Source organism: Porites lutea, chromosome 12 (assembly GCF_958299795.1).
Source record: "Porites lutea chromosome 12, jaPorLute2.1, whole genome shotgun sequence".
Classification (NCBI taxonomy): Eukaryota; Metazoa; Cnidaria; class Anthozoa; order Scleractinia; family Poritidae; genus Porites; species Porites lutea.
In genome coordinates this window covers 14,803,732-14,831,188 of record NC_133212.1, presented here as the reverse complement: position 1 = coordinate 14,831,188, position 27,457 = coordinate 14,803,732, and the positions used below count along the sequence as shown (strand labels likewise).

Here is a 27,457-nt window from a genome sequence, read left to right as displayed (position 1 = left end):
GAGTAGTCTCTTAGTTTCTCTTTTTGATCACTTCGCTTTTTCTTTATTGAAATTGATATCAATCCCTTCATTACCCACGTCACCAAGCCGATGAAAGGTTGTACCACACCACCTGGGTCTATGCCCTATATTCTTTACGAACAGTAGTGTGGGATCTTTTACGTCCCACAAGAATCGGAACAGAGAAAGAGCTGTGAGACGGAAGCTACCGTTTTTCGTCCTTATCCGAGAAGACTAGAATCTCTAACCATTTGTTGATATGTCACAAGAAAGGCAGCACATTTTCCTCGCAGTTTATCATTAATTTGCATACTTACACTTTTTCACTCTCAGGAAAGAAGGACGACCGCTCGCGGTCTACACAATCTATTGCTTTTATGTCTAATGCGGAACGAAACTGGTATTTTTGTTTCTTCATAGCGTATCGGGAACCAAACTCCTTTTGCCGGGAAAAACGGGGAAAAAAATCGGCGCGCAAAGCGAGTCGAGGGAGGGCTAGCTCTTGCAGTTTTTCCTTACGGAGAAGATTGTGACAGTCCCGAGGGACTGGAAACTCATTCCACGTGATCATTACTTAGCCACGTGACGTTCACAGTTATTTGGGAACCCTCTAGAATTGCCTGTTGACTGAGTTGGTGTTTACAATATTTCTCGGAGTATTTTACCTGCATTTCTTCCCAGGGATTACCATGTGAGTTGTTAACTTGATGTGCCAAAACTTAGTTAGCGGCCTGCATTACTTAGTTAACGTTCTAGTTCAAAACTTTTCGATTCATATCATGACACGCTCCGCACAAAATATGCAGTTCGTTTTTCTTTTTCAGTATTGAATCTGCTTCGCTTAATGCGACAGGAAACTCATTGTAAGATTAAATAGTTAAATTTAGGTAAATATTGCTTTTGCTTTAGCATGGACAGCTACTTTTTACAGCTTTTTACGTATACAACTTGATTATGAATATGTTGAATTGCTGTCGATGTTGAATCTTTGGTTGAACCGGAAGTAAGGTTGAATATTAATATCGAAATTAACATACAGTATTTGTTGTCTGCAAGCAAAAGGTATTCTTCAAACGCTGCCACTTTTACTTTTTTGTTTTTATTTGTATTTTAATTTTTTGGTCGTGAGGCTCGTAAAAAACATCATCTTTCCTTAAAATTCAATAGACCTTGTCACGGTTTTCGACGCCATATTGACCAGGGCGGAATAGGTGGTTTTCACAATGTCGTCATCGAATTGTAAAGTCAAAATATCGAGGTTTTACGATTTCTTATTTACACTAGGTTGAAGGTAAACAAAAAGTAAACTTTTGTACAAGTTTCCATCCTCGTAGCATGTTTCATTTCGAAAATACAGCAATTTGAACTTCCGAGTTTTCACAGTGCGTGACACCAAAATAGGAATGCTGTCTCGTTGAAAAAAAGTTTCTCCTCTTGATTTTCAGCAGTATAACCATTTCAAGTATTAGAAGATATCTTTATGCGCACGTATGCTAGTTGTCGAGTGAAATGAAAGAGCTTTTATAAAAAAGTGAACTGCAGATGTTTTTGTTGATTTCCTGCGGCCATATTGGTGCACAAAGCTCTACAAAGGTGCGCGAAACGTTTCGGCAAATAACTCAGAAACTGTGAGCTGCAAAGACCTTAGACTTGGACAAATTGTTTACATATTAATCTTTTATAAAACTTCATTTCCTTGGCTTCTTCCACTGGACCATGACTGGACGGTTTCCAATTTATTTTTTTGTTGCGTGACAGTGAAAACGATCCATATGCCTAAATTTAGGGACAGGGCAAACTGGTCACGCGACACTGTTGAACCAATAAGAAGGTGCGCTTTTGTTCACCAAAACATCGATCAAGTGCTCAAAAATTTTTTTTCACAACCGCAGATGGAGGCAGACAGAGCATTATTCTCTAGGTTTTGCACTATCTCAAAGAAACATTTGATGTAAGAGAATAAGTATTATTTATTCATTGGGTTGTTCGAATATTCCAGACCGATCGCAGAGGTTGTGGCTTCAATGAAATGGCTTGCAAGATTTTTGATAGAAGAAAACTAGAATGGTAGAATATTTGGTAGAAGCAAACAGGAATGGTACCACCTATTAACTTCTACAGGACAAGAATCAAAGACCAAGTCATCATAACAAAAATAATAAGTAGTTCAAATTTAATAATTTTTCTTTCCGTGTTGCCAGCGCACATGGATGTCAGGCATCTGGTGCTTTCTTTGCTAGCTGTCGTACCTGCAAGGTTAAAATCCAATGCAGATTATCAGTGTTCAATGAGTAGTGCAATAAATTTACAGTAAGGTTGAAATTTGCCATCTTTCTTTGATTTTTTTTTTAAGTGTGGATGAACGTTTGGAGAATCTAACAGTAAACAAGAAGACGCCCGAAGGCATGAATACAGGATGTGTTGGTGTAAGTAAGAATTACCGGTATATTGAATGGCAATAGAAAGTTGAGTAGTGTATCAACAACACATGTGTGCAGGAGAGTTAGCGACTACCACACTAGAAGATGAGTTACACACAGGGGTTCCTTTGCTACTCAAAACAAAACTTACAGCAATATTACCACCATATATGTTAAGAGTATGGGGTGATTCACTAAAATTTGCATTCCCTTTACTAATGTCCTCAAAAAATGCACTTCCACATTCAACAATAGCATGTTATGTATCATACTTCCAATAATTACAGGGCTGCAAGGCTGTGCTCTAGGGATAATTTCAGGGAGCCCTTCTGGCTCCCAAACATTTGAGCTAGGGGACCCAGGCCTATGATAGAGCCCATTGGTCTCCCAAACATTTTAGCTGGGGTGCCCGGGCCTCCAAGTTGGTCGCCCAAATTAGTAAATCAGTGAGCTGTTAGTTAATTGTTAAAAATTAAACAAATTGTTTTCTAAACAAGTCAAGCAGAATTTTGTGAATATTTTTTTTTTCATGAAAAATCACATCCTTTGACCTCCTGAGCGTGCCAAAAAAAAAAATCCCCCATGTTGTCATATGAAAGTACGCCGCCGAAGATTTCATGTTTTTTAAATGGAAAAGTAAGATTCTGGTCTGTTAATGTATTTTTTAGAAAAATTTTTGGTTCAAAAATATGGACACTATTCTTTTTACTAATCATAAGTAGGTTTAACCCATTAAGCCCCAATATCCACATACAAATTCTCCAAACTGATCTCCATGCATTTCCTTAAAGAATTAGTTGAGAGAATTTGATAAAAGTCAAAGATTTTTCTCTTTGAGATCGTTTTATTAATTCTCGTAGACTTTACTCTGATATCGTTAGGATAAAATTGATTTTGGACACTATTGGGGCGTAAAGGGTTAAAAGAAAATTCGCTTAGGATTGACTGAGGTCCCGTGGAGCTTTCCAGGAAAACTGCTATGATTTCAACGAAACCGCGGCCGCCCCAAAACTATTATCTCTTTTAAATAGATCATCTTGTTGGAAAGTCGTCGTTTAAGCGCGGAGCAGAAGTATTTTCTTTCTATATTATCGGTGAAATATTCAGGACAAATTAGCTTTTTGTGGATTTGATGGCAGCTAGCTGCGTATTTATTTTTATTACGTCATACTTAATGACTTGTCACCACACGGAAAACAATGCGGGACTTTGTGGATTTATACCCGTTTCTAAAACAATCACAATAATAGTCGTAGTTTTAAACATCGTATTTTACGGGAATAACAATCTTAAGTTATGTTTTAGCCTCGCAGACATAGCAGTAAAAAACAGGTAAAAATATTTAATTAACATAAAAACATACAAGAGCGACTCCCGTGTTTATTCAGCGATTTTTTAAAATACAAAACTATTGTTTCGCGTCGCCGACCGTACTTTACGCCTGTCAGAGCAAAACTAACAATTTCATTTGAAAAACTAACTAATGAACCATCCTAATCTAAAGAAAAAATGTAATGATATTTTGAAAAGCTGTTAAAATCGAAAACTGTCCAGCTTGTCACGTTCATAGTCAAGGATTATTTTGCTGTCTAGAATTTATTACTTGCGAAATCGTAACCCGCTCAGTCGCTTCGCGGCCTAAAAAGAACGCTCCGCTTGCTAAGAAACTCTTGAGGTCGACTTGTATGTAGCATGTCTATCAAAATGCTTTAAGAAAATGTTTTTAAATCGGGCAGCGGCCGCGCGTTGACGTTCAAAGGTCGTTCCATGTGAATTCACATGACACCAGCATGTCGCCCGGCTGGGCGTTATGGACAATATTTTCAGTCGCCCGAGGCCAAGCCTTGTGCCGTTAGAGCACACTCCTTGAGTCTGTCCTCATCTACGCAGTAAGCTTACTTTTCCCTTCTTTGACGACGAAGTATTTTTTTTCTGCTTGTGCAATCCAACTTGACGTGCATGTGATTCGAAGTCGCAGCCAATAAAAATCACACAATTTTTCGGGACGGGCACGGGATACGGGAAAGTTAAAAAAACAAGGCAATTTTTGACTCCCAAGAATACGAAAGGAATGCGCTCCCGAATTTAAGACGCTGGCTGACTACGTCATCCCGCGTAATAAATCTTTCCAGATTTGGTGAATTTCAGAAACAAGGCTGTTAGTATCTACCTCATTGGACTTGCGCTTATGATCTTTAATTTTATTACCGCAAATTCGGCAAAGTGAGGAGAGATGTTGGACGTGAATATCCATAAGACTATAAATAAGCTTACCTTGAAAAGGAAAACGACAAAGGCTCGTATTAATGCGAAAAAAAGGGATAACACGGCTCTGTCATGTCTGCGTGAAACCCGGGAGTGGAACACGTGTTTTGGACCTCTGAATTCAAAAATTGTCTACCAAAATTCTAGGTTGTCTTACCATCCCCACATTCAACATAAAAGTTTATAGATATGAGAGTCGAGGAAAAATTATGGAGCGGTATCAGGGTCAAAAAGAACTCGATGTCTATTTTCTATGTCGTGTTGTCTACTTGTTGTGTCGGCCTTGCCGATTTGTCATGTCATCTTGTCTACTTGTTCTGTTGTCTTGTCCAGCCTCGTACCCAGGCCTGTTCGCGCTATCCGAGTCACCAGCGGAGGCTTGGAACCGACCAGCCTGGCAGGTGACGTCACATCCGAAATCACCGATGACGACTGGGAACGAGGACGCGTCTTGTCTACTTGTTATGTCGTCTTGACGATTTGTCATGTCATTTTGTCTACTTGTTCTGTCGCCTTGTCTACTTGTTGTGTCGTCTTGTCTCCCTGTGGCTTTGTCTTGTCTATTTCGGGGGTATCCTAAAATCTAGACTGGACCCTGGACTGGACTTTGGATTCTGGAAAAAAATTACTCCAGAATCACCCTCCTCCGCCACCTTTTAAAATTTTGCAGGAAAAGAAAGAGAAATAATGTTTTTTTTTATGGTCGAACGCGCATGAGGGCCGGACATAGACAAATCTAAAAAGTATTCACCCCCCCCCCCCCCCCCCAACACACACACACACACACACACACACAACGAAATAAACAATCCCCCGAAGAAAACTAGAATGTTCCTCAGCTTCAAAAATACAGTGCCGGATCCAGACCTTGAGTTAAGGGGTGGGGGCGGCTTCCCCCCCCCCCCCCAAATTTTTCGGTTCCCTTGGCCCTTTGGTCAGGAGCCCATCAAATTTTGGTTCAAAAATAAGTGGGGGGGGGGGGGGGGGGGGGGCTCTCTTCTGGATCCGCCACTGAAATAACCCTGTGAGTCTCAGATAATCAGATAATCGACTGAACAAGCGCGTCGGTCTTGCTGAACTCAGTATTAAAAATTATATGGCTTTTGAACGTGTTATATATAACCTTTATTTTAAGAGGATGACATCAATTACTATGAAAAGTACATTCTCCCTAGTGGCCCTCTAGAAACAAAATTAATAATAACAAATATATTACAACAATCGTGATGAAAAGCCTATGTACAAATAGTGATTATAATAAAAGATCTTAAAAATTTGAGACATTTAAAAAATTGAGAGATGTTAAAAACGAATGTGAATAAATTAGTAGCAAAGGAAATCAATTTACAATGATATTAAAAAACCACGGAAATTTTAAAAATCAGAACAACTTTTTGATTCAGCAAACACACATCGATGGTAGAGTAGGTAGACCTTCAGCAAACTCTTGAAATATGTACGCTTCAGGAAGATTCAGCACACTTTTAAAAGATATACGCTTTACGAAGACAGAATAGCAGACCTCAGCAAACGTTTGAAAGATGAACGCCGAGGACACACGAATCACCACGTGAGTTAGCGCGTCAAAGTGAGGCAAAACGTAAGCAAGCGCCTTAAAGCGAGGCAAAAGTGTGTCGACAAAAATGCAATCTCTAAAAAACCTCCCTTATAAATTGAACAGGACACCCAATAATGCACAGTACGCCCAACAGAAATTAGGGGTTGCGTTCTCGTACCTCGAAGGCAAAAACAGACTTCCAGTTATTTTGACCCCGATGCCGCTCCATAGAAAAATATCTAGAACGTCGTCAAAAATCTGTGAATCCAAAAAATAATAGATACTTGTTGACCTACCTTGACCAAAATCTCGGCTTCATCGCGTTGTTTAAAAGGAGAAATAAGCAACAAAATGTGCTGAGTATATCACGAGGTACTTCCATTATGGCTTCCAATACGCAGCACTCTTATAAAAATTGTGTATGCCTCATGAAAAGCCTTCGAAATATGCCAGAGAGCCCCGAAATCAGTGACCTCTGGTCTTATCCGCCATTTTCCCCGAGAACAATAGCTCCATGACGTCACAACTGTCTCTAAAACTAGGGATATTCCGGACAGTTGACAAGTAGGCAAACATGTGAGAAATTACAGTGTTTGTATGAGAATCCAATATCGAATAATCTCCGTAGAACGGCTGTTCTCAAAAAAGCATCAATTGCAAACTAAAGCTACAAAGCAAAGGATTGTCTTAAAAATTTGGGGGGGCGTACCTGTGGTTAAATTTCTCCAGAGGCTTGCTTAAGATTTTCCATATATGTGTCTGTAATTTTTCCCGGGCTTTCTTACAGACAAATGTATAGAAAATTTAAAAAAATGGTTCTAGGTCTTTTAGTGCATGTAACGCCCTCAATTTTTTCAGCAGAATTGTTAGTGAAGGTTTAGTTTACAATTCATATATTTTTTTTCAGAGCAGCTGTTCTACGGAAATTATACGACATTAGAGACCTTCAGCATCGCGTTTTTCATGGGAAACTGCAAACCGAAAAATGTCACGTGACCACGGCCTTGCGGTCACTTTTGCAGTTTGCAGTTCACGTTTGAACCGTAGGAAGGGCTTCCAGCCGTAAATGATTTACGGCAAGGTTTTGTGCCACAAAAAATTGTACAGCCTTGCGTTTTAAGGTATGAACTAGCTTTTTATATCCGTTTGAGATGTGTTTGTTGGATTTTTGATCTCGAATCAATGAATTATTGCTGATTTTTGGGCGATTAAAGTGATGCACTTCGACTTGATGAAAACAACATGGCGGCCCTAAATAATGTACGCGTAGTTCAAATCGATTTTATATTCTTTCCTGCCGTACTAACAACAGTCCGGAATATCCCTAAATTTAAGGACAGGGCCAACTGGTCACGCGCCACTTTTTAACCAATGAGATGGCGCGCTTGTGTTTATCAACAAACAAATCAAAACATCGCCCCAGTGATAAAAAATTTTCAAAACAACGGACGGAGTCGGACAGAATTAAAGATGAGCTTACAGTACTCGTCTAGGTTGCACATTTAATATTTCAAAGAAAACATGTCATGTAAGAGAATATAGAGCATTAATCATTGCAAGGAATCACTGGGGTGTTCGAACTGATTCCGGACCGATCGCAGAGGTCGTGGCTTCACTGGCATGGCTTGCAAGATTTTTGATAGAAGCAAACTCGTCCCGTGTAAAAATAGCCTTAGAGAGAGTGTGAAAATTTGTTGAGATCGTACAAAACAGCATTGGTACTACCTATTAACTTCTACAGGACAAGAATCAAAGAACCAGTCATCATAACCAGAATAGAAAGTAGTTGAAATTTATTAATTTTTCTTGTTTTTTTTTTTGTGTTGTTTCGTGTTGACTTCACGCATCTGGTGCTTTCTTTGCTTGCTGTAGTACCTGCAACGTTTTAATTTTATCCCAGATAATGAGTGCATGTTCAATCAGTAGCGAAATACAGCATTAACAATTGAGATTTGCCTTGTTTCTTTGATTGTTTTTTTAACGGCGGATGAACATTTGGAGAATCCAACAACATTAAATCTTTCCAGATTAGTGAATTTCAGAAACAAAGCGGTTAGTATCTACCTTGCGCTTGTGATCTTCAATTTCGTCCCCGCAAATTCGGCAAAGTGAGGCGAGATGTTGGACGTGAATATCCATAACACTAATAAAGTTGTTTTGGCCTTGAAAAGAAAAAAGGCAAAGGCTCGTACTTATGCGAAAAAAAGTAATAACACGGCTTTTGTGAGAAACCCGGGAGTGGAAAACCTACGTGTTTTGGACCTCGGAATTCAAAAATTGTTTACCAAAATTCTAGGTTATCTGCCACCCCCACATTCAACATAATAAAAGTTAATCGATATGACAATCGAGGAAAAATATTTAGAACTTCGTAAAAAATCTGTGAATCGAAAAAATAATAGATACAAGTTGTTCACCTACCTTGAAAGCCGACCAAAATCTCTCCTATACATCGCGTTGTTTAAAAGATAAAAGAAGAATAAGCCACAAAATGTGCTGAATATTTCACGAGACACTTCCAATATGGCTTCCGATACGCTGTCCACTTAAAAAAAATTGTGTATGCCTCATGAAAAGTCTTAAAAATATGCCTGAGAACCTCGAAACGATGACTGATTCTGTCCGACTCCGTCCGTTGTTTTGAAAATTTTTTATCACTGGGGCGATGTTTTGATTTGTTTGTTGATAAACACAAGCGCGCCTTCTCATTGGTTGAAAAGTGTCGCGTGACCAGTTGGCCCTGTCCTTAAATTTAGGGATATTCCGGACTGAACAAAAGAAAGTATCCTGTTCCAGGGTTAATTTTTTTTTTCTATCTTGTTACTGAATTCATAACTTAACTCAGTCTCTGTTTAGTTGCTACTTTTATTGATGACTCCGCGAATTTCATTTTATTATTTAGGCGTGGCCCAAATAGAGTAATGGAAACGGCTTGTTTTGACGCAAATGTGCGATAGGCACGAATTACGTGCTAACGTAAACACTTTTACTATCACACTTTTACGATCTCAAAAGTTAATCTGAATCTTCAGTATTTTTACCTCGTCGAAATTTGGAAGTCTGAAGTCCAGGGATGAAATCTATCAAAAATATTTGGAATATTAACGTCGGGTTTTGGTCACAATAAGATCGCAAGCGACGAAACTTGAAACACAGAAACTCAAAAAACGGATCGAAATCCACCGATCACAAATCACAAACAATGACCTTTTGAACCCGTTGATGTAAACTTTCGTTTCCTAAGAGGTCCGCTAAGATGATTGGCGTCTGAAATTTTTTTGACGAGAGGATCCAAATGCACCAATCATAGAAAGACAGTTTTAATTGCATGTTTCCTAAGAGGTCATCTGAATGTGCTGAATTTATTTTATGTCCATTTTCTTTTCCTTATTTTGTGATTGGTCGATTTTGTTAGGTCGAGTTGATTATCCAATGTGGGACGATTTGGATATCGTTTGATCCGAAATTTTTTCGAAGCAGCAGTAAGAAGCAATTTGGATAACATTTGGCCTCTGCGTTTCGAGGAACGTGTTAATATATTGTTTAATTATGTTATCCCAGGTTAAACTTTACAAATGCACACACTATTCGCGGTAGGCCCACACTAAAAAATAACACTGAGTGTTTTCGGAATGGGCTGGTCCGCGAACTCAAAGAAAAACAAAGGAAATTATCAAGACATTCAATGATATCAAAGACACCCCATGGACGCAATGACAAATCGGAATATCAGGAGTGTACGTATAAAATGGATGATTTTGAACATAGGAATGTTTAATAAGTTTGAGAGTCGCAAGATTTGTGTAGCTGGTTATAAGTGTGACAATAGTGATTTTGATTTTTGCACTGTGGAACACAACGAGTTGCCTGTGATAAAAATCTCTTCCGATGAAGGAAGAGACGATTGTCAACAAATGAAACCAAAAGGGACTGAGGCTTCTTTTGGAACTACTGTGATAACTGTAACAATTCTTTTTATTATTTCAATTTTGTTTAGCAGGGTGACGGTTAATGTGCTTGTTTTTGTTTTGCGTGTTGTGCCGAGTTTTTCATCTACTTGTGTATATTGTGACGCGGTACACGTACGATGCTGTGCGTCGGGATTTTGCATTATCAGCAAGTTTTGTGTTAGAGTGTTTTGATGGCAGCGAGCTGACGACAAGAGAAGGTAATGAGCTAGTTGTACAGAAGGAAAATTGTTTTATGGAGGAAATAAAAGAAGTTGAATTGAGATCTCGTCGTGGGAAATTTATTAATAACAGAACTTACAATTCCGTTGGTTTAAATAAGGTTAGTCATTTTTCTCGACGCGATCGTGCACCTAGCAGACTACCGATTAAAAAAAAATTAAAATCTTTGTTACAGAAAACACAGAAGGTGACGCTTTTTGTATGGAAGGGTATTCGGAAAAATACACCATTGTCGTCTAAAATTCATTGTTACGTTAAAAATAGAAAAGGTTTACACTTAAACAGGTACAGAAGTAACTGTAACAGTGTGAGGTTTTTAATTAAAGGACAACTCCAAAACTAGTTCGTTAACGAGGGAAGGTGTATCTGTCGTCTAAGCATTGAAGCACAGGCGATTTAGGTGGAATGAGATATCCAAATAGGCTTTTAAGTAAGAATTTGCCCCTCTGTACATGCAATTATCCATTTTATGGTGCTTACAACAGTTTGAATCACCGGGTTAAGTTTGGCCAATTTAAGCTTTGTACTGATATCGAGAAGAATCCAGGACCTTCAGGTTATGTAGATGCTACTAAAACAATTCATGCTGCATACTGTCAACGAAACGTTACAGTATTTGGAGAAAATGCTGGACAACAATGTGTCGCACTGCCAATGAATCTGTGCGCTTTAATTTACAGAAAAAAAATAACAAAGATTACGTCAGTTGATGATATGACTCAAATAATGATGGTTGGTATTCAATTATATTCTAGTCTGTCACTGCTTGCAAGACAATCTGTGTTAATGTTAACAGAATTGCCAGGAATGGGTACAGTGTTTGAGCAATTTTTCCACCTTGAATACAGTGACAGCTATACTTGTAACATCCATGATCCCAGAATTGAGGGGTATCACTACTGTATATGCCACTCACAGGGTACAGCATTTGAAACACTCTTGGCACTGAACTACAACTCATTCATTATAACGGTGGCAATTATTGGTGTTGGTATCTACAACGTTGAGGCTGGGGAATATAAAGTATTTGATTCTCACGCTAGAGATATGTATCATAACAGTCATAGTGAAGGGACATGTGTATTGTTGGAAATACCATCCATGCATAAATTAGTGCAATATTTCCAGACTGTACATAGGAATGAGGATATATTAATATATATATCTGAACTTAAAGGTGTACATATTGCCATCTTTGAAGCTCATCTTTTCTCAAGCAATGTTGAACATTATACTATATCAAATGTTAATAGTTACCAATGTTCCTGTAAACAGTGCTGCCCTATAGCAGTTTATGCAATGGGCGTGTGTTACTCTCTTATTAATCCTTGTGGATACTGGACTTAAGGAATTTCATTTGCCCTTGTTAGTAACCGGAACACCCTGTACAATTTGATGGGTGTGAAAACACATCTGTCAGTCAATCTTCCTGTGTCAGTATCAGTGGAGCTGAGATAAACCTTACTCTCTGGGCTGTAACTACTTATGTCCTATGTTTCAATTTGGCTCCAAGCATGTCGGCATTGAAGATGCGCATATTTTCAAACATTGTCTTGAAATGACAGGATTTTTGTTCTGGATTGGGACATACTGTGTAAACTGTGTGGTTCAGCAAACAAGTAGAGTAAAGGATTTATCTTCTCTGGTAAGGTATGATGACAGTAGTTTAGCTGCAATAAGGCATGTTCAAAGAATCGTACGCGTAGTACGACCACGCCCAAATACAGCGTCTTGTTTTGCTTATTTCTTTGAGACTGGGGAGCCCAGGCGTCATAAGCCCTCTGGTTTCTTCTGGGCTCCCTTGCAACCTTACAATTCCTATATGTTTTCTTGTATTGTATTATATTTTTGCTAAATAAAAATGAACTGAATTGAACTGAACGCCTTGCTAAAGTTTGAAATCTCGGCAATGCGAAACTGCAAACGCGTAACAGCAAACTGCGGTTTGCGGTTTGCCTGATGCTAAAGGTCTCTATTAGATTCTCATACAAACACAGTAATTTCTCACGCGTTTGCATTGCCAACTCGTCAAGATGGCGTCGAAAACTGTAACAAGGTCTATTGCAAATTCGGTTGCTTACTATGAATTTCCGCGCGAAAGCTCGTCGATATGCTTTACTTTCACGTCGTATTAATCGGGGAAGTCCCTCCCTAATTTTAGAAACTTCTCGAAGTCACTTGTTTGTAATGATGTACTTAAGAGCCTATGTCTGTAATTTTCGAGAATCGGTTGACAGTCGTGAACTTTTGAATTTCTTCATATTTCGCCCAAATAATCTCTATAGTACACTAATTTCAAAAATCACGTTAAAACTTGTAACTGCTCTTTATTTTTTCAGGAATCAGGCAAAGTTTGATAAACTCTAAATCGGCGCTCTTTCGAGTATGAAATTAGCGAAAATTCAGCATTTTCTTCGCGCTCGTACATAAAAACGAAATGATATCTCTAGATGAAATCAAGTCACAAAACAGACACACATTTTTACTTTATAATTCAGCAACTAACTTTAAATAAACCGTTTAAATGTGACTGTACCGGCCGCAAGAAGAAACACTTTTCAAAAATGACAAATTTGAACTAATTTCACCATCGTAAAAACCCAGTTGGTACATAGAATTTCAATATGAAACAAGAACTGTATTGAAGCATATCCTTTGCTGTTGTTTGTGTTAAAATATTTCTGGCGGCATTTCAAATGCGCACCTTCGAGAGACCAAAACCTGAACGGTATTTTGACACCAGGAAAGCACGTGCAACAAGCAAGTTTCGACGCTTGGAATATTAATCCTTCGCAAACATAAGTTACTTCGACATTTAAACCCTAGTCAGAGTTGTAACGGTTTCAGATTATATTTCGGCGTTTCTGCTCGGTTTAACATGATTCCTTTCAGCTGATTTTTGCGATAAACCATAATGAAGAAACACGAATACGCAGTTCAAATCACAGTTAGTAGGGGGGAATATTGTCGAAATACTCGCTTGCTATAGTTTTAATCGTATTGAAACCTTGAAATCAGAAAAGTTATTTACTTACCTGAACTTAAATGCTAGACGGGTTCACAGTACCGCTGACTAAATTCTGCATCACGGCAGAATCAAAGTTAAGTTTGTATATGTTTTCAATCTGTCAACACGAGGGAAGATGACATTCCGGAAGTGCGTGACGCGTAACGCGCCGGAAAAGAAATTCCTGGTATAAGTGTTTTACGGTGCAAGTCTTTGTTGTATGTTCGTATAGCATCTCGCACATATTCAAACTTGGTTTGTGGCGCCTGTGGCCCCAGTAATGCTGAATTTATTGCGATCATAGAAAAGATGTCGTGAGTCACTTGGTATGCTCCTGACTTGTTAGTCACGTGAGTATGTAGGGCAATTCCCGGCTTGCACTGTCACGCAAAGAAAAATAAAAATGCAAACCAGTCAATACAGAAGGACTAGAATCTGGGAAATGAAAAAAGATGAATATACAAAAACCCTTGCCAAGAATCAGGTCTCTGAAGTATTTCAAAGGCGAGATATTGGGAAAAACGGTTTACCTAAATTTATAAAGCTTTGTATGGAAACGCCATGTTGGTGTCCCTTTCAGGAACACCAATATGGCCGCCGGATACCAACAGAAACATCTGTTTTCGAGTTTTCCTACTAACGCGTGAATTCTTCGCTTGAGGAACTCATAAAAATTACAGTAATATTTATTCTGAGACAAGGAATGTTTAGATTGCAAAATCTCCCAAAATCGGTAATGTTTTTAACCCACATAAGAGCTTTCCCGGCCGCCAGCTAAATGCCGCGTCACGCAAAGCCTGGAAATTCAAGCGTCCTCTCTCGCAAAACGAAGAACCCTTTCGAACCAAAAATTAATTTATGTAAAGATGTGTATGTACTGTAATACCTCGTGAAAGTAGAAACTCAGGAGAATCGATAGTTTCTTAGTTTGGTTTTTGGTGACGTCACGTGCAACCCAAGAATAACCAAACATCGACCCTACCATGCTAATGATACAAGTAAGGTTTTCTGCATTTACGTTAGGTGATCTTTGTTTGATCCACAAAAATTGGCGCATGACTGAAATAAGAGTTTTTCCACATCACCGCTAAATGTTTGGTTCCGGGTGGCGGTGCAACAAATCACGTGGTACCGTTCTAGATCAGCCTACTGGCTGCTCATAGAGGGGTCCATAAAGGCACATCGATTGATGACGCTGTATGGCCTGAAGAAAATAATATACGCAGACGTTTCGGCTGAGCGACGAAGGTGCAGCTTTTACACTCTTTTTTCGTTTCGAAAATAGACGAGCACGCGAGAGGTCTCAGGTGACTATGCTAACGTCATGAAAAGTCTACTTAGCTTGTTTAAGTTTAGGGCAGGAGGAAGAGATGGGTGGGTTGGTTGGCACTGGGTTCTCCATTAGGATCAACCCTACACATACAAAAATTCATGTCTTGATCACTACATTTAGAGCTAGCAGACTTTGTTTGATCCACAAAATTGGCGCATGAAAATAAAAGTTTTTCCTCACCACCGCTAAATGCTTGGTTCCGGGTGGCGGAGCACAAATCACGTTGTAGCGTTCCAGAACAGCCTACTGGCTGCTCATTTAAAAGGGGTCCGTAAAGGCACATTAATTGATGACTCTGTGCGGGCTGAAGAAAATTATAAACGCAGACGTTTTCTGAGCGACGAAGTTGCTGCCTTTACACTTTTTTTTCTTTTCGGAAAGGGCCGCTAACTTCTCTCCTTGCTCCTCGCCGCTAGGCGGTCGTTTTTTGCCTGAGAGACACCACTACGAAGGGCTTTTAGCACGCAAGTCACTGCTGGTGCAGACCTAGGAAAAGGGCATTCTCCATCTGAAATTTAAATAGAAATGAAAGGCTATTTTGAGCCTTTTCTCTCTTTTCTCCGCAACGTATTTGGTTAAAAGATAGTAAGTAAAATGGCTGAGGGATTTTAAAGCATTTTTTCATTTACGCGACGGATTTTGGCGTTATGAAAAAAAAACTTGTCAGTGAATTGGTTTATTTTCTAGCGTGCGAACAAGTGCCGGGGGGTGGTGGCGGATAGAGCCAGGTGACTGTTCCCTTTTTTAGGTAGGAGCTAGCAGTACGTGCATTCTGGCCCAAGGCCAAACTGTGTAGACTGGCCTTTAAGGGCCTCTGTTCGGGGGCGTGGGATCAGATAAAGTACAATTCGTCAACAACAGGTTGAGGTCTCGCCAGAAGATGCCCGTGCTGCAGAGGAGCAAAGCAATACCTTTCAGTAATTTAGACAAGTTAAATACTTGTATTTCGCTTATCAAATGTGTCCATTGTCCATTGTCGATTTGTGGTTTTTCAGGAACGTTCTTTTGCGGAGCATTGGCCAATTTTCTTTAAACAGTTTTACTAGTTTCCATTTCCCTGCTCTACCTTCATGTGGTATATGGCGTACGTGTGTACCTAAACCACTCAATTCATACAGAGGTGATCGATAGAGAGGTCTGTACGCCAAGCGGGGTTAAGATTAGTTTATCACAAGCAAAGGCTCAAAAGGTTAAGTGCAAATAAAAGAAAACTAGTGTGAAAAGTTTTGCAGACTCGGCTTAGTAACTCTGTTTGTTTTCTTTCTCTATTTGAGTTTCGGCTGGTACATTCTAAAATCAAGTTTAGTTCCACATGTTTTGGAGAATATAAAATATAAAACTAAAAAAAAAACAGTGTTCATTGTCATTTTATTTTTTCTTGTACACTCGTGCGACGATTCATCCTTTTCTGTACGGTTGCGTGACCAGACTCAGATCACACACCGGCTTTCATCACGGAAGATTTCAGTAAACTGCGGCCACTTGCAGTTGAAACGACTGTGGTAAGTAAATTCTTAGAGATCTCGAATCCCATTTAGAGCTAGCACGCCGTTTCTAGCGGCTTTATTTTAGGTGCAGAAACTCAAGGTCAATATTTACACTCAATGAGGACTTAATCTGAGCGTCGTCTTTTTCAGCTACTTGCGTGCAATCCAATGCAGTGTTAATCTACTTAGTTTTTTTTTGTAACCATCAAATTGAAAAGCGTTTTTCAAAAGATTTTAAGAGCCTCCCGTAATGTGCCCCTTGTAAAAGAAGCTAAGTTTGCAAAAACTTTTGTGTGCCTACAGTCGCGGCTAGCTTGTTTGAGCGTTCCAACGTGCGAAACTACCCTGCACGTTTCGGTGTCTCAGCGACGCACTTTAGTAATGCCGCCAAAAAATTTTTAACACAAGAAACGGCAAAGGATGTGCTTTAAAATAGTGTTTGTTTCATGTTGAAATTCCATGTATCAATTGCTTTTTTCAATGGTGAAGTTAGGTCAAATTTGTCATTTTTGAAAAGAGCCGAAATCGTGTTTCTTCTTGCGGCCGACACAGCCACATTTAAGGTGATTCCATAGTAAAAGAACCTAACATAGATTTTAGCTAAAACTTGGTACACTGATGTAACAAGTCAAGAAGATGATAAAAAAGTAATAAAAAGTGGGGGTCACCGTGCTCGTTTTGACGTCACAATACTGACAAATACGGCTATTTAGGACCCTTTTACGAAAACCGCAGGCAGCGCAAAACTAGACAAAAAGGAGAGATTTTTTCGATGATGCATGTGACATCATACAGAATTTGACTTAAATGTATTGTTTATCCACTTACGTACCAGAAAAATGCCTTTTAATGCCCTTGTTTTTACTTTACGCTCCAAAGTAGAATTAAATTGGACGCGCCCTTTTCGACCCGTGATGGCTCAATCCGTGCAATTTAGTAAAATTGCCAAAAAACTGAACTTAGATTTGTGCCAATTTTTCTCTCATCGAAAGGGAGCACTGTCCTTATAACAATCATGAAATAAAAAATGGGGGTCACCGTACTCGTTTTTGCGGTAGAGCTGCAGAAAGTGCGCACCAAACGCATTTTCTCCGATTTTTGAAAGAGGACTGGGGCGAGTTTCAAAATAGAATGTATGTGACAGGGGGAAGAAAGTATTAAAAAATCCGTTTTTACAGAATTTACATCGAGATATCACATTTAGGACACAATGTGATAAAGAAAGTGTTTAAATGAAAATCAAAGTGAGTAAGCACAAGTTAAACATCCACTATCGAGGTTCTCCGAGAGGAGGTCGAACTCAGCAACACTCGTACTGCTTACGTTATGCACATTCCCAACACATTGAGTCTCACCCCGGCAAGAAACAACAGCAAGCAAAAATTCCAATAGCCTTTCTTTTCAGTCAACTCCATTTTAACATTATTACTTCACATGCTCTTTTTCACGGCGGCCATCTTGTTATGCGCAGTAAGAGATGCGCAGTGCAAAACTAGGGAATCACCTTAAGATAATTGCTGAATTATAAAGCACAAGTCTGTGTTTGCTTTGTGACTTGATTTCATTTAGAGATATCATCACGTTTTTATGTACGAGCGCGAAGAAAATGCTTAATTTTCGCTAATTTCATACTCGAAAGAGCGCCGATTTAGCGTTTTTCAAACTTTGCCCGATTCAGGAAAAAATAAAATGCCGTTACAAGTTTTAATGTGATTTTTGAATTAAGTCTGCTATAGAGATCATTTGGGCAAAATATGAAGAAATTCAAAAATTCACGACTGTCAACCGATTCTCGAAAATTACAGACATTGGCTTTTAATACGCAGCCGTGTTGAGATGGTGCCTGCGATGGGAATTCAAGTATTTTCAGAAGTAAATACAGAAGTTATACAAGTATTCGAACTTTAAAGCCCGATTCTCATGTAAATCGAAGCAATCGAGATGACTGTGTCAGATGATTCTGGCACTCAAGATTGCGCGTAGGTTCAGAAAAAAAAAACAAGAAGACAAGGCATTGCAGCAATTGCTTGACGTGTAATAGACCTTTCCAACTTTTCTTTTTTAACTTTGTTCGTGGACACGTCAGGGAAAATAGATCTGTCGACTAGCTGAAAAAACCGCCCTTAAATTCAATAAATGTTGCGAAGTTTGACAGTGATTTGTTGAAAACTAACGGAGATAAAGCATCTCAAAGTCGCGAAATTTTAAAGACTGACGTTTTAGTGTGTGGTGGGGGGCACAAACTTGCCGCACAGCATTCAAACTTCTTTATATTTTGGCAACCTTCCGGAGCTGTATCTTCGCACGCTTAAGATGTCACTTTCAAACTTGGCAAGTTTACTGATATTAAGGTGCTCTTTCCAGTGGTTTCGACGAATTTTCTAACTGGTACATACATGTCAAGAGTTGAAAAAAACAGTCGAAGTGTTTATTGCCTTTGATGTACATAGTTGCAGTATATGAAAGGACTTCAGTAGTAGAGGTTATACGTAGCACACTCAAGGCGAGAATGTCATCGGTTTGTTGCATGCTTATACAGAAGTTCTACCCTGGAAGTAAAGATGTTATGATTTTGGAAACTGGATAGTTTAAATGAATGAACAATATAATATAAACAATTATTAACATTATGAAATAATGAATGAAGGAAAATCATTAACTGCGATGATCTCAGCTCTAATTACGCGGAGATTAGAGTGATTTTACCAAACGTGTGAAATAGATACTAACAACTTATGACAAAGAGCTACGAGTAAAAAAAAGGAGACATTAGAATTAGTTTATAATAGTGAGTAACAGTCTGCTATACCTAGGTCGCGTATTAAGTAGCATCACTTTATCGTATTTATCGTGCAAGGTAAATTAATATCAAAAGGATCAATAATTTAAATGCGTTTCATTTCCTTTTTTAGATTTTCCTTTGAGTGAGATGTAGCTTCCAACCCGAGCTGTCACTGAATCATTTTTTTGCCGAACATGAGTACATTTTCTTTGGAACAACTGAACTATTTCAAGTTCGCCACTGTTGTTCTTGATGAATTTCCAACAGCGCTGCGCAAGGTATTTGTACACTTGTGGGACACCAATGTTGCTCCTACCGGCTTCAAGGTATGGGATGACTCGCCACTAGTTAGGAAGATGTTCCTTAATAAGGAGGGTGGAAAGACCAAAACTGTGCCAACCATGAAGTCATATAAGGAGTGGGACTGCACGGCTTTGTTTGAAGCCACTCTCTATGCTCAAAGCTTTGCAGTGCCAGTTCCAGGCGGGAAAGGAAAGACCCTAGCCGATCTGTATGTGAAACCCTATCGTTTACCCAGCGGGGCATTCCATTCGAACGTTACAAGCCCTTCGGGAAACAACGATGAGACATTTGCCTTAGCTTTGGATCAGCTTCGTTTATTACGAAACAGTCTTTGCCACAATAGCAACTCCGAGATTGTTAAGAAAACCTTTGACCAGTATATACAGCTATCTAAAGATGCGTTCGCAGCACTTGGACAAAGCTCTACCAGGATCGATGGTATTGGAAAGCTGGCGGAAGGAGACTTTCCCACTGCCAGGGTTCAACAGTTGGAACTAGAGTTAAGACAGGAGAAATTGAGGGCGATCGAGGATGGCATATACCATATCGAAGATCAAGTCAAAGATGTCGCCTCGGGCGTGACGAATGTAAGCAGTGAGGTAGAAGATGTAAAGAAAGAAGTGAACGATGTTTGTTCCCAAGTGAAAGATGTCAAAACTGAAGTGCTAGATACGCGTACAAAAGTGGAAAAAGTCGAGTCAGACGTCAAGAATGTTAACACGGGAATGGAAGACATGAGGACCACGGTGGAGGATGTCGGGGCACACGTGAAAGATATGAAAACTGGACTAGGAGATGTGACAACTTCGGTGAAAGATGTTGGGTCAAATGTTAACGAAGTGAAAGCTGGAGTGGTAAATGTTAACAAAAACATGGATGTTTTTGTGACAGAAGTCAAAACAGTACTGACAGATGTGAGAACAGAAATGGACGAATTAAAAGCTAGTGTCGAGGATATGAAACAAGCCAATGAGGTGGTACGCTCGAAAGGTAAGCGGAAAATTGTATTTTTTCATAGCTTGCGAATATTATGCAGTAATAGCAAGTTTTATCGTAATCCTTTGGCAGCATAATGGTAGGACTGCTCAGCGCGCACACACATCCTTCATTTACGTCAAGCAAAAGAGGTAAATATATAATGAACGAACAAAAGGGTAAGGATGGCATCACCTTCGCACATTGGGACATGTAAAAACAGTTTCTCCAGTGAATGAAAAGCAGAGATGAAATAAGAAGTGAAAAGCATCTAATGAATTAAAAAAGTGGATACGGCCATTAGGCTAGCCTGTTCACAGACCCTCTATTTTCTCTTCAAAGTCCGTCGAGCGCGCGTGATAAAAAATAAAAAACCGCGGGGATTTATTGACCGCCAGCGCAAGGAGGTAGGGGTAGGGAAGAAGAAAGTAGACGGTCTGTAGACATCTTTGGAAGCAACTGAAACTTGCTTTTCCCGAGAAAAGCAAATTACCATTGGCTGAACGGCGATTATCCTGTCATCATCATGTCAACGACTCATCACGATCGCGTCATGCGAGTAGCAGCGTTTGTTATCGCCGGGCGCGCTAACCGCGACACTTACCAATAATATATTGTAATTTGCATAAAAAAAGTAACATAGATTGTGAACTTGGGCTGCAGTCATACTACAAGCTTGTGTTGACCATATCTTTTGTTTCGGAGTGTAGACTATGGAAAGCGTGCTTGACGACTGTTGGCACAGTTTTCAAGCAAATAGGTGCTCAAAGAAGGGCAGCGCCAGACTGTTTTCGGTTTACTGGGGCAAAAGGATGTTGTGGCGGTTCTTCCCACGGGTTTTGGAAAAAGTTTTTAAATTTACCAGTTGTTCGCGGTAGTGAAACTCAAACAAAGAGAAAAGAACGTGGTATTAGTTGCATCGCCGCCATTGCGATCTATTATCAAATATGATCAAGTTTAGGCAATGAGAGAAGCTAGCGTTTCAGCAATTGCATTACCTTGCCTCGGAACCATGAGGTGATGTGGACATTCTTTTAAACCGAAACCTATCATCGTCGTGCTCGCTTTCTTGAAAGCTGGTTTTAATAACAGAAAACAGTTCAGCCCAGGTGCTTCTAACCTTTTTACTGTAAAGCGAACAAACCCTACTTGACTGATCTTCTGTTGGCGAAACGGTAAAACCAAGATCTTTTTCAAAGATTATCTGTAGCTTTAAGGGAACGGGATCATTGCCAAGCACTATCGACGTATAACCATCACCCACATACCCTACAGTGATTAGATTGGCCGATTTTTTTTGGTTTCGGACCTCTTTTAGCAGGCTTTTTCGACGTTGAAGCAGTCTGACATGTTTTTTACAAACACGCGACTCCGAGTGTCATTGTTTTTCTTTGCGTACTTAAGCTAACTTAAGCCAATTACACATTGGTCCAATTTAATTGGTACTGTAAAAGCAGAGGTGATAACGATAAGGCGTTGACATGGGGGAGGGACTCAACATACCTCTTTTTTTCCCAAAGATGTTTACAGACGATCTTTATTTTTCTTTCTCGCGCTCCGCGCTCGCCGATGTTTTCGAAAAAAAAAATAATAAAACAACGGCTGTGTACAGGCTACCATTAGGCTAAAATCATTCTTCTTCGTTTTCCCACGTTAGGTGGCAGTACATTCCAAATCTCTACAACAAATACATGTAACTTGCTTTGATCCACTAGCCTTCGATATATGTTTACTCTACGTAAAAGTTATTAAAAAATCCGGCGGTTTGTATGCCACTGAATATCTAATTTTAACAAATTTTTATGTCATCTGTGATCTACAACTGAACAGACACACGGGAAATGGATTTGTGCACGTGACCGCTAAGAAAGACGCGTATAAGGCTATGTTCACGCTACCGGATAGCTTTTTGCGCCGGCACGAAAACCATACCGGGTAGGGCTTCTGTTCTCACATAAAAACGGTGATCTCGTCGCGATTTCTGTAACGGAGCGATGCTGCTTCGCGCCGATCTTTCAAGTGGAGAGTCACATTAATCGGATGGGTGCTCAAACTATACCAGAGTGCTTTTCGTAGTGGCAGGTATTGTGTAAACGTACGTAGCCTAAGAGTCACTCTAGGTGATGACAGTTGGCGAGCGCGACTATTAATAACTTAGCAATTATTTAACAACTACAGATTTCATTTTACTGTTTGTGTCTTCAGTTATAGATCCCAGATGACATCAAAATACCTTAAGAACAAGAAAATCGCACTTTAGCAGTAGGAGTGTGTGTGTTACTGATGTTCTTGCCGCGTTTAATATTAAGTCTTGTGCTTGTGATTTATCAGGATAACAAAACATACACAGGGGTAAATGAAATATATTTGTCCTGTAAATAACGGAATGTAAAGCAACACACTTGCTTCTTAGCGCTGGGCTGTACATGTTGAAAGATTTTTTCTAATTTACGGATTTTCCTTGTCACCAATGCTATTTCTTGTTTAGGTTTGTTCTTCCTCTAACCTTTTTTCGAGGCCTAATCACGTGTTAAATCCGAGATAATCACGAAAGTGTTCAGGACTGTGCGCTATGTTGGGAAAAAAAAAACCAAAAACCAAACAATATATCCTGCAGACATACAAAGAAAGCAACTCTGTGTCGTCAGCCGTGTGTCCTTTGTCTATAGGCTCGTGTGTATCAACTATGCCTTTCAAAGGCTTTTCGTTGAAAAAGTCTTACCGCGGAATCAGAAGTTTTCCGTGGCTCATGAATGACTTTTACGCCATTGCGCACGCCGACAACAGTTGGGTATGAAACCTTGAGAAACTGCGTCATAAGAAACAAATTTTATGTATTTAGATTGAATGTGTTCTGCCTTGAGCGCACTAGATTTTGTCAGCTCATCACAACTACGTTTCAACCTAAAGGGGTTGAAGCGTATTCTAGTGGGACCCTCAACCAAATCGATAAACTAATTATGTTTGAAATGACCCCGTCTTGATAACGTGTTATTGCCATTTAGGTCACGTGGTTCCTGAATCCTGTGTGCCTAATGAAATTCCCCACTTTTATGGTCGTCAAAAAGAGTGCGAGGCAATCCTGGACCACTTGACAGGTAGCGAAAATACTCGTCTGGTAGACATTTGGGGTTCACCAGGATTTGGAAAGACTTCAGTGGCAATTAACATAGCACATCGACTACTGGAAAATAGGATTCCAGTATATTTCGTATCCCTACGAGGAATGAGAGGCAAAGATGAGCTCATCTCAAAGCTGCTCAGTATTTTCGCAGATGTCAAACAGACACCTCATCTCTTGCCTTCCCACTGGCTTATTCAGTGCTTACGACAAGTCCAAAATCCATTCGTATTAATTCTCGATAACGCTGACGACCTACTGGAATCTGGAGACACCAAAACCAAAGAAGAAGTTCTTAAATTAACGGAAGACATTCTCGCTGAAATCTCTCATATCAAACTTCTCTTCACGACTCGTGAATCGCTAGACTACTTGGGGTACAGAGTTGCCCTTCATCTAGAAAAAGTTGGAAAACTGGATGAAATATCCTCTGCCAGCTTAGTTGAGGTGTTGTTACCAGACGTATCGACGAATAACTGCCGAAGCATAATGAAAGAATGTGGACAGGTTCCCCTGGCTATGCAGTTGATGTGTAGCTCCATGAGAGAAGAACATCTGTCATGTGATGAAGTTCTAGAAGAGTTAAAACATTCAACAATTGTCCAGGTTTTGGACAATGAATCGTATTCTGACGAAGCGAGGCTGAAGAATGTAATCAACAGGTCTTTTCTAAGACTTGGAGAGAAAGAGAAAGAAGCATTTGTATCTCTGGCCGTTTTCCCTGGTACCTTTGGGCTGGAAGAAGCTAGAGCTGTATTACCTCAGCTGACAGAATCAGAAAGATCTACGAGAAGCAAGAGAATTTTACGATCGCTTGAAAGAAAATCTCTAATAGAAAGCAACAACGATTTTGGATCTTTCTCAATTCATCCGCTGCTGCGATCCTTTGTAGTCGAAAAGACATTAAGTGACGATAAAATAAGAGCAGTATTTCACACAGCACAACTTTGTTTCTATGAATATAATATCACTAATTTTGAAAAGGCTAGTGAAATGTTTCTTACGGGATATTCAAATGACGCCTTCGAAGTTTTTGTCTGTCAGCGAGAGAAGATCGTTTTATCCCTGCTTAGTGGAGCCAGCGAAGATGAACTTTACAACAAGACTGTTCACGTGTTGTCAAAGGCAGAGTTTTTTCTCTTCTCTCTGTTATATGACGAAGAATTGCTGTATATAAGGCTTTATGACGCTGCGGTTGAAGAGGCAAAGAAAAGGAATCATTGGGACGGTGAGCGTAAGCTACTCGCTGCCAAGTACTGTGGTTGTTTGGGTTGGTTCTACGACCATGAACAAAATGAACACCATCCCCTGCAAGGTAGAATTACTGATGATAGTGATTGCCCACCAAAACTTCTTTGTTGTTTTGGTTTTTATCATCTTCTCAATGGTAAGCTTCAAGAGGGAATATCGTTTCTTGAGCGTTTTGTACATTCTGCGAGTACGGACCATGATGAAAACGTTCTTAAGATCTTAGCCTACCATGTTCTTGCCGTTTGCTTCAGGAAGCAGGAAAACGATGAAATGGCGTCACTATTTGAAACTGTCTGTAGTGAAGAGAGTAAGGCTTCGTCATTGTCCCCTGCATTTTGTAGTCTTTTTCTAAAAGAGACTCCATCATCATCTAAAGAATCAAATTTTCACTGTCTTCAGAGTTCTGTCGCTGAACGAGATGCTTTCATCTTTGGTGTAATAGCTGATTTGCTTCCCCCTCTTTACAAAGCTCTTGGTGATCAGATGAAACTTGAGCTATCTACTCCTGTCACCAGTTCCCTTTTGAGGTTGCACAAAGGTCTTCTGGTGTCGTTTAAAGAAGGTCGGATCCGTGTCAGGGTGATGGAGACTTGCTGCAACGCGTTAGACAGATTGGCTTGTTATCAGGAGGCAGCAGAAGGTTTCCACATGATAACTGCTCAGCTGGAGAACGACCGAGGAAACCATGAAGACACGGTTCGAAACTACCATGCCCTAGGCTTGGCGCAAAGCAAGTTAAAGGAATATGAGGCTGCTCATTGTTCCTTTAAGAGAGCTTTAGAAATACAAAGAAATCTTTTACAAGAAATGACGGAATCAGCGCTTGACAAAGAGGTGATCAACCTGACTGTGGCTTTGTTGACTTCACTCTTTGAAGTCTTTCAAAATACCAGTGCTACTACTGGTGATGTCGACAATTTCTTGGCTGCTTGTGAAGAACTTGAAGGTATTGTAGTTAAGTCAAAGGGAGATGACTTTGCTAAGTACATCAGAATTCTGGGAAGTATTTATAACAATTTAAGTCATTGTTTTGATGCAAACGAAGACTACGACAAAACTCTCATGTTACTTGGGCGGGCGAAAAAGTTAACGAAAGAACACCTAGGGGATTGCGTTGAGACAGCAAATGTTCTCACTAACGAAGGCGAGGTGTATATGAAGATGGAAAGATATGAAGAGGCTCAAAAGTCGTATCGACGTGCTCTAAATTTGAGGAAAAAATTGGGTATTGAGAATCATGAGGATACTGCTTTTATTTGCCATGGCATTGGAAGGATTCTCTTAAATAGGGGTAAGTACGATGATTCTCTAAACGCGCATTTGCAAGGCTTACGGATTAGGAAGACACACTTGGGTGACGATCACCTCTTGACAACCTCGAGCTTGGATGACTTGGCATTTTGCTATTACAAAATGGGCAAGTTTGAAAAGGCTGCAAAAAAATGGTCCAAGGTTGTTAAGTTAAGAAGAGTGTTGAACGGCATTCACCAAGATACTGCCCGATGCTTTCATAATCTGAGTGAAGTCTATGTTGAAATGGAGAAGAACAGTGACGCCCTTAGTGCTTGTCAGCAAGCTGTTGACATAAGGCTGGAAATAATGCCTGAACACGTAGACACTGCTACTGAGCTACACCTTCTGGGATCAATTCAATTTAAGATGGCGGAATTTAAGGCTGCAGTCAGGTCCTTTCGGCAAGCATCAAAATTAAGGTCAAAATTGCTTAGTGACAGCCACCAAGATACAGCGCTCAGCTATCACTGTCTCGGTGAATCGCAGTACGCTTTGGGCGACTTTAGCGGCGCATTGGAGTCTTTGCTGACAGCTTCAACTATCAGAAGTGATATCCTCGGACATCATTCCCTCACGGCCGATACAGAGGAGCTTCTGGGTCGCACTTATAAGGCCTTGGGCGAGCATGACTTATCTTCTCATCATATACGTAAGGCACTCGAAATAAGGGAGCTCTGTGAGAAAACTGTGTTTGATGATCCCAGTGATCCGCTTCTGGGAAGTTATTAAATGTTGCCGGTGGAAAGGACTGCTATGAAGCCCAAGTTCACATATACGTAGCTAAATGTAATTTAGGCTTAGTTTAACACGAAACAATGCTGGCCAGCAGTTTTCCCCCAAGGGTTGGTATCTGGGGTTTCCGGGGGTTGCGTCATAAAAATCGGATAAAAATAGTGAGATTTCTAGAGGTGTCCCGTTTTAAGCAAAAAACTGCCTCGGCTTTTGAAGGCTACCGCTCGTACATCAAGTCAGACAGTAATAATCGTCCTAGCAAACGTCGTCACAGATTTTATAAGAGTAGAGCCAACGTTGCTTAGTATTTGTTTATTATTACATAACTGGACCTCTTTTTCCAGTAACGCGCGCTCTTATTGGTTACTTCGAGAGCGCATGGTATGTGACAGTAGAGAGTTTTAGAATCATGTTTACAGTAAACGGCAAATGTCAGATTAAAGATGTCAGTTTAAATTGATTAGGAAATGAACAAATGAAAACTGCGCCAAATAATTCTTATGGATGAACTTAACATGGAACTACTACTGAATGAACACTAAACGACAGGTAAAGGGAAACCTTAATAACGTGGTACAAATTGACGTTTGCCGTAAACGTGATTCCTAATCTTTCTTGCCAAAGAGTTTTCCCGGCAAAAGTCTTTGATGGCGCAACATTGGAATATCTGTGACGTCAGAAGATGACATTGCGCTTTTATCCCCCTCGGATGTTAACCGCCCGCTGAGATTTAACTTCAT

At 39.9% G+C, this 27,457-nt stretch overlaps 1 protein-coding gene across 2 annotated transcripts; it reads left to right on the top strand.

The window, feature by feature from the left end:
* Positions 1–586: 586 nt before the first annotated feature.
* On the top strand, positions 587–26,735 carry LOC140921147 (uncharacterized). 2 transcript variants are annotated; one of them, XM_073371114.1, is made up of 4 exons: positions 587–691; positions 2,354–2,426; positions 19,173–20,335; positions 23,326–26,735. In XM_073371114.1, the coding sequence occupies exons 3-4, from the start codon at positions 19,237–19,239 to the stop codon at positions 26,712–26,714; spliced, it is 4,488 nt and encodes a 1,495-aa protein (XP_073227215.1). In that variant the 5' UTR covers positions 587–691; positions 2,354–2,426; positions 19,173–19,236; the 3' UTR covers positions 26,715–26,735. The 2 variants fall into 2 exon arrangements, with proteins under 2 accessions (XP_073227215.1, XP_073227216.1); XM_073371115.1 differs by lacking the exons at positions 587–691; positions 2,354–2,426 and adding an exon at positions 6,115–6,255.
* The last annotated feature ends 722 nt before the right edge of the window (positions 26,736–27,457 follow it).

What these genes read in the sequence shown, in the direction of transcription:
- LOC140921147 (XM_073371114.1), top strand. Translation starts at nt 19,237, where the DNA reads ATGAGTACATTTTCTTTGGAACAACTGAACTATTTCAAGTTCGCCACT. An exon ending in TGAGGTGGTACGCTCGAAAG is followed by an intron (nt 20,336 to 23,325) that starts GTAAGCGGAAAA and finishes ATTGCCATTTAG; the next exon opens with GTCACGTGGTTCCTGAATCC.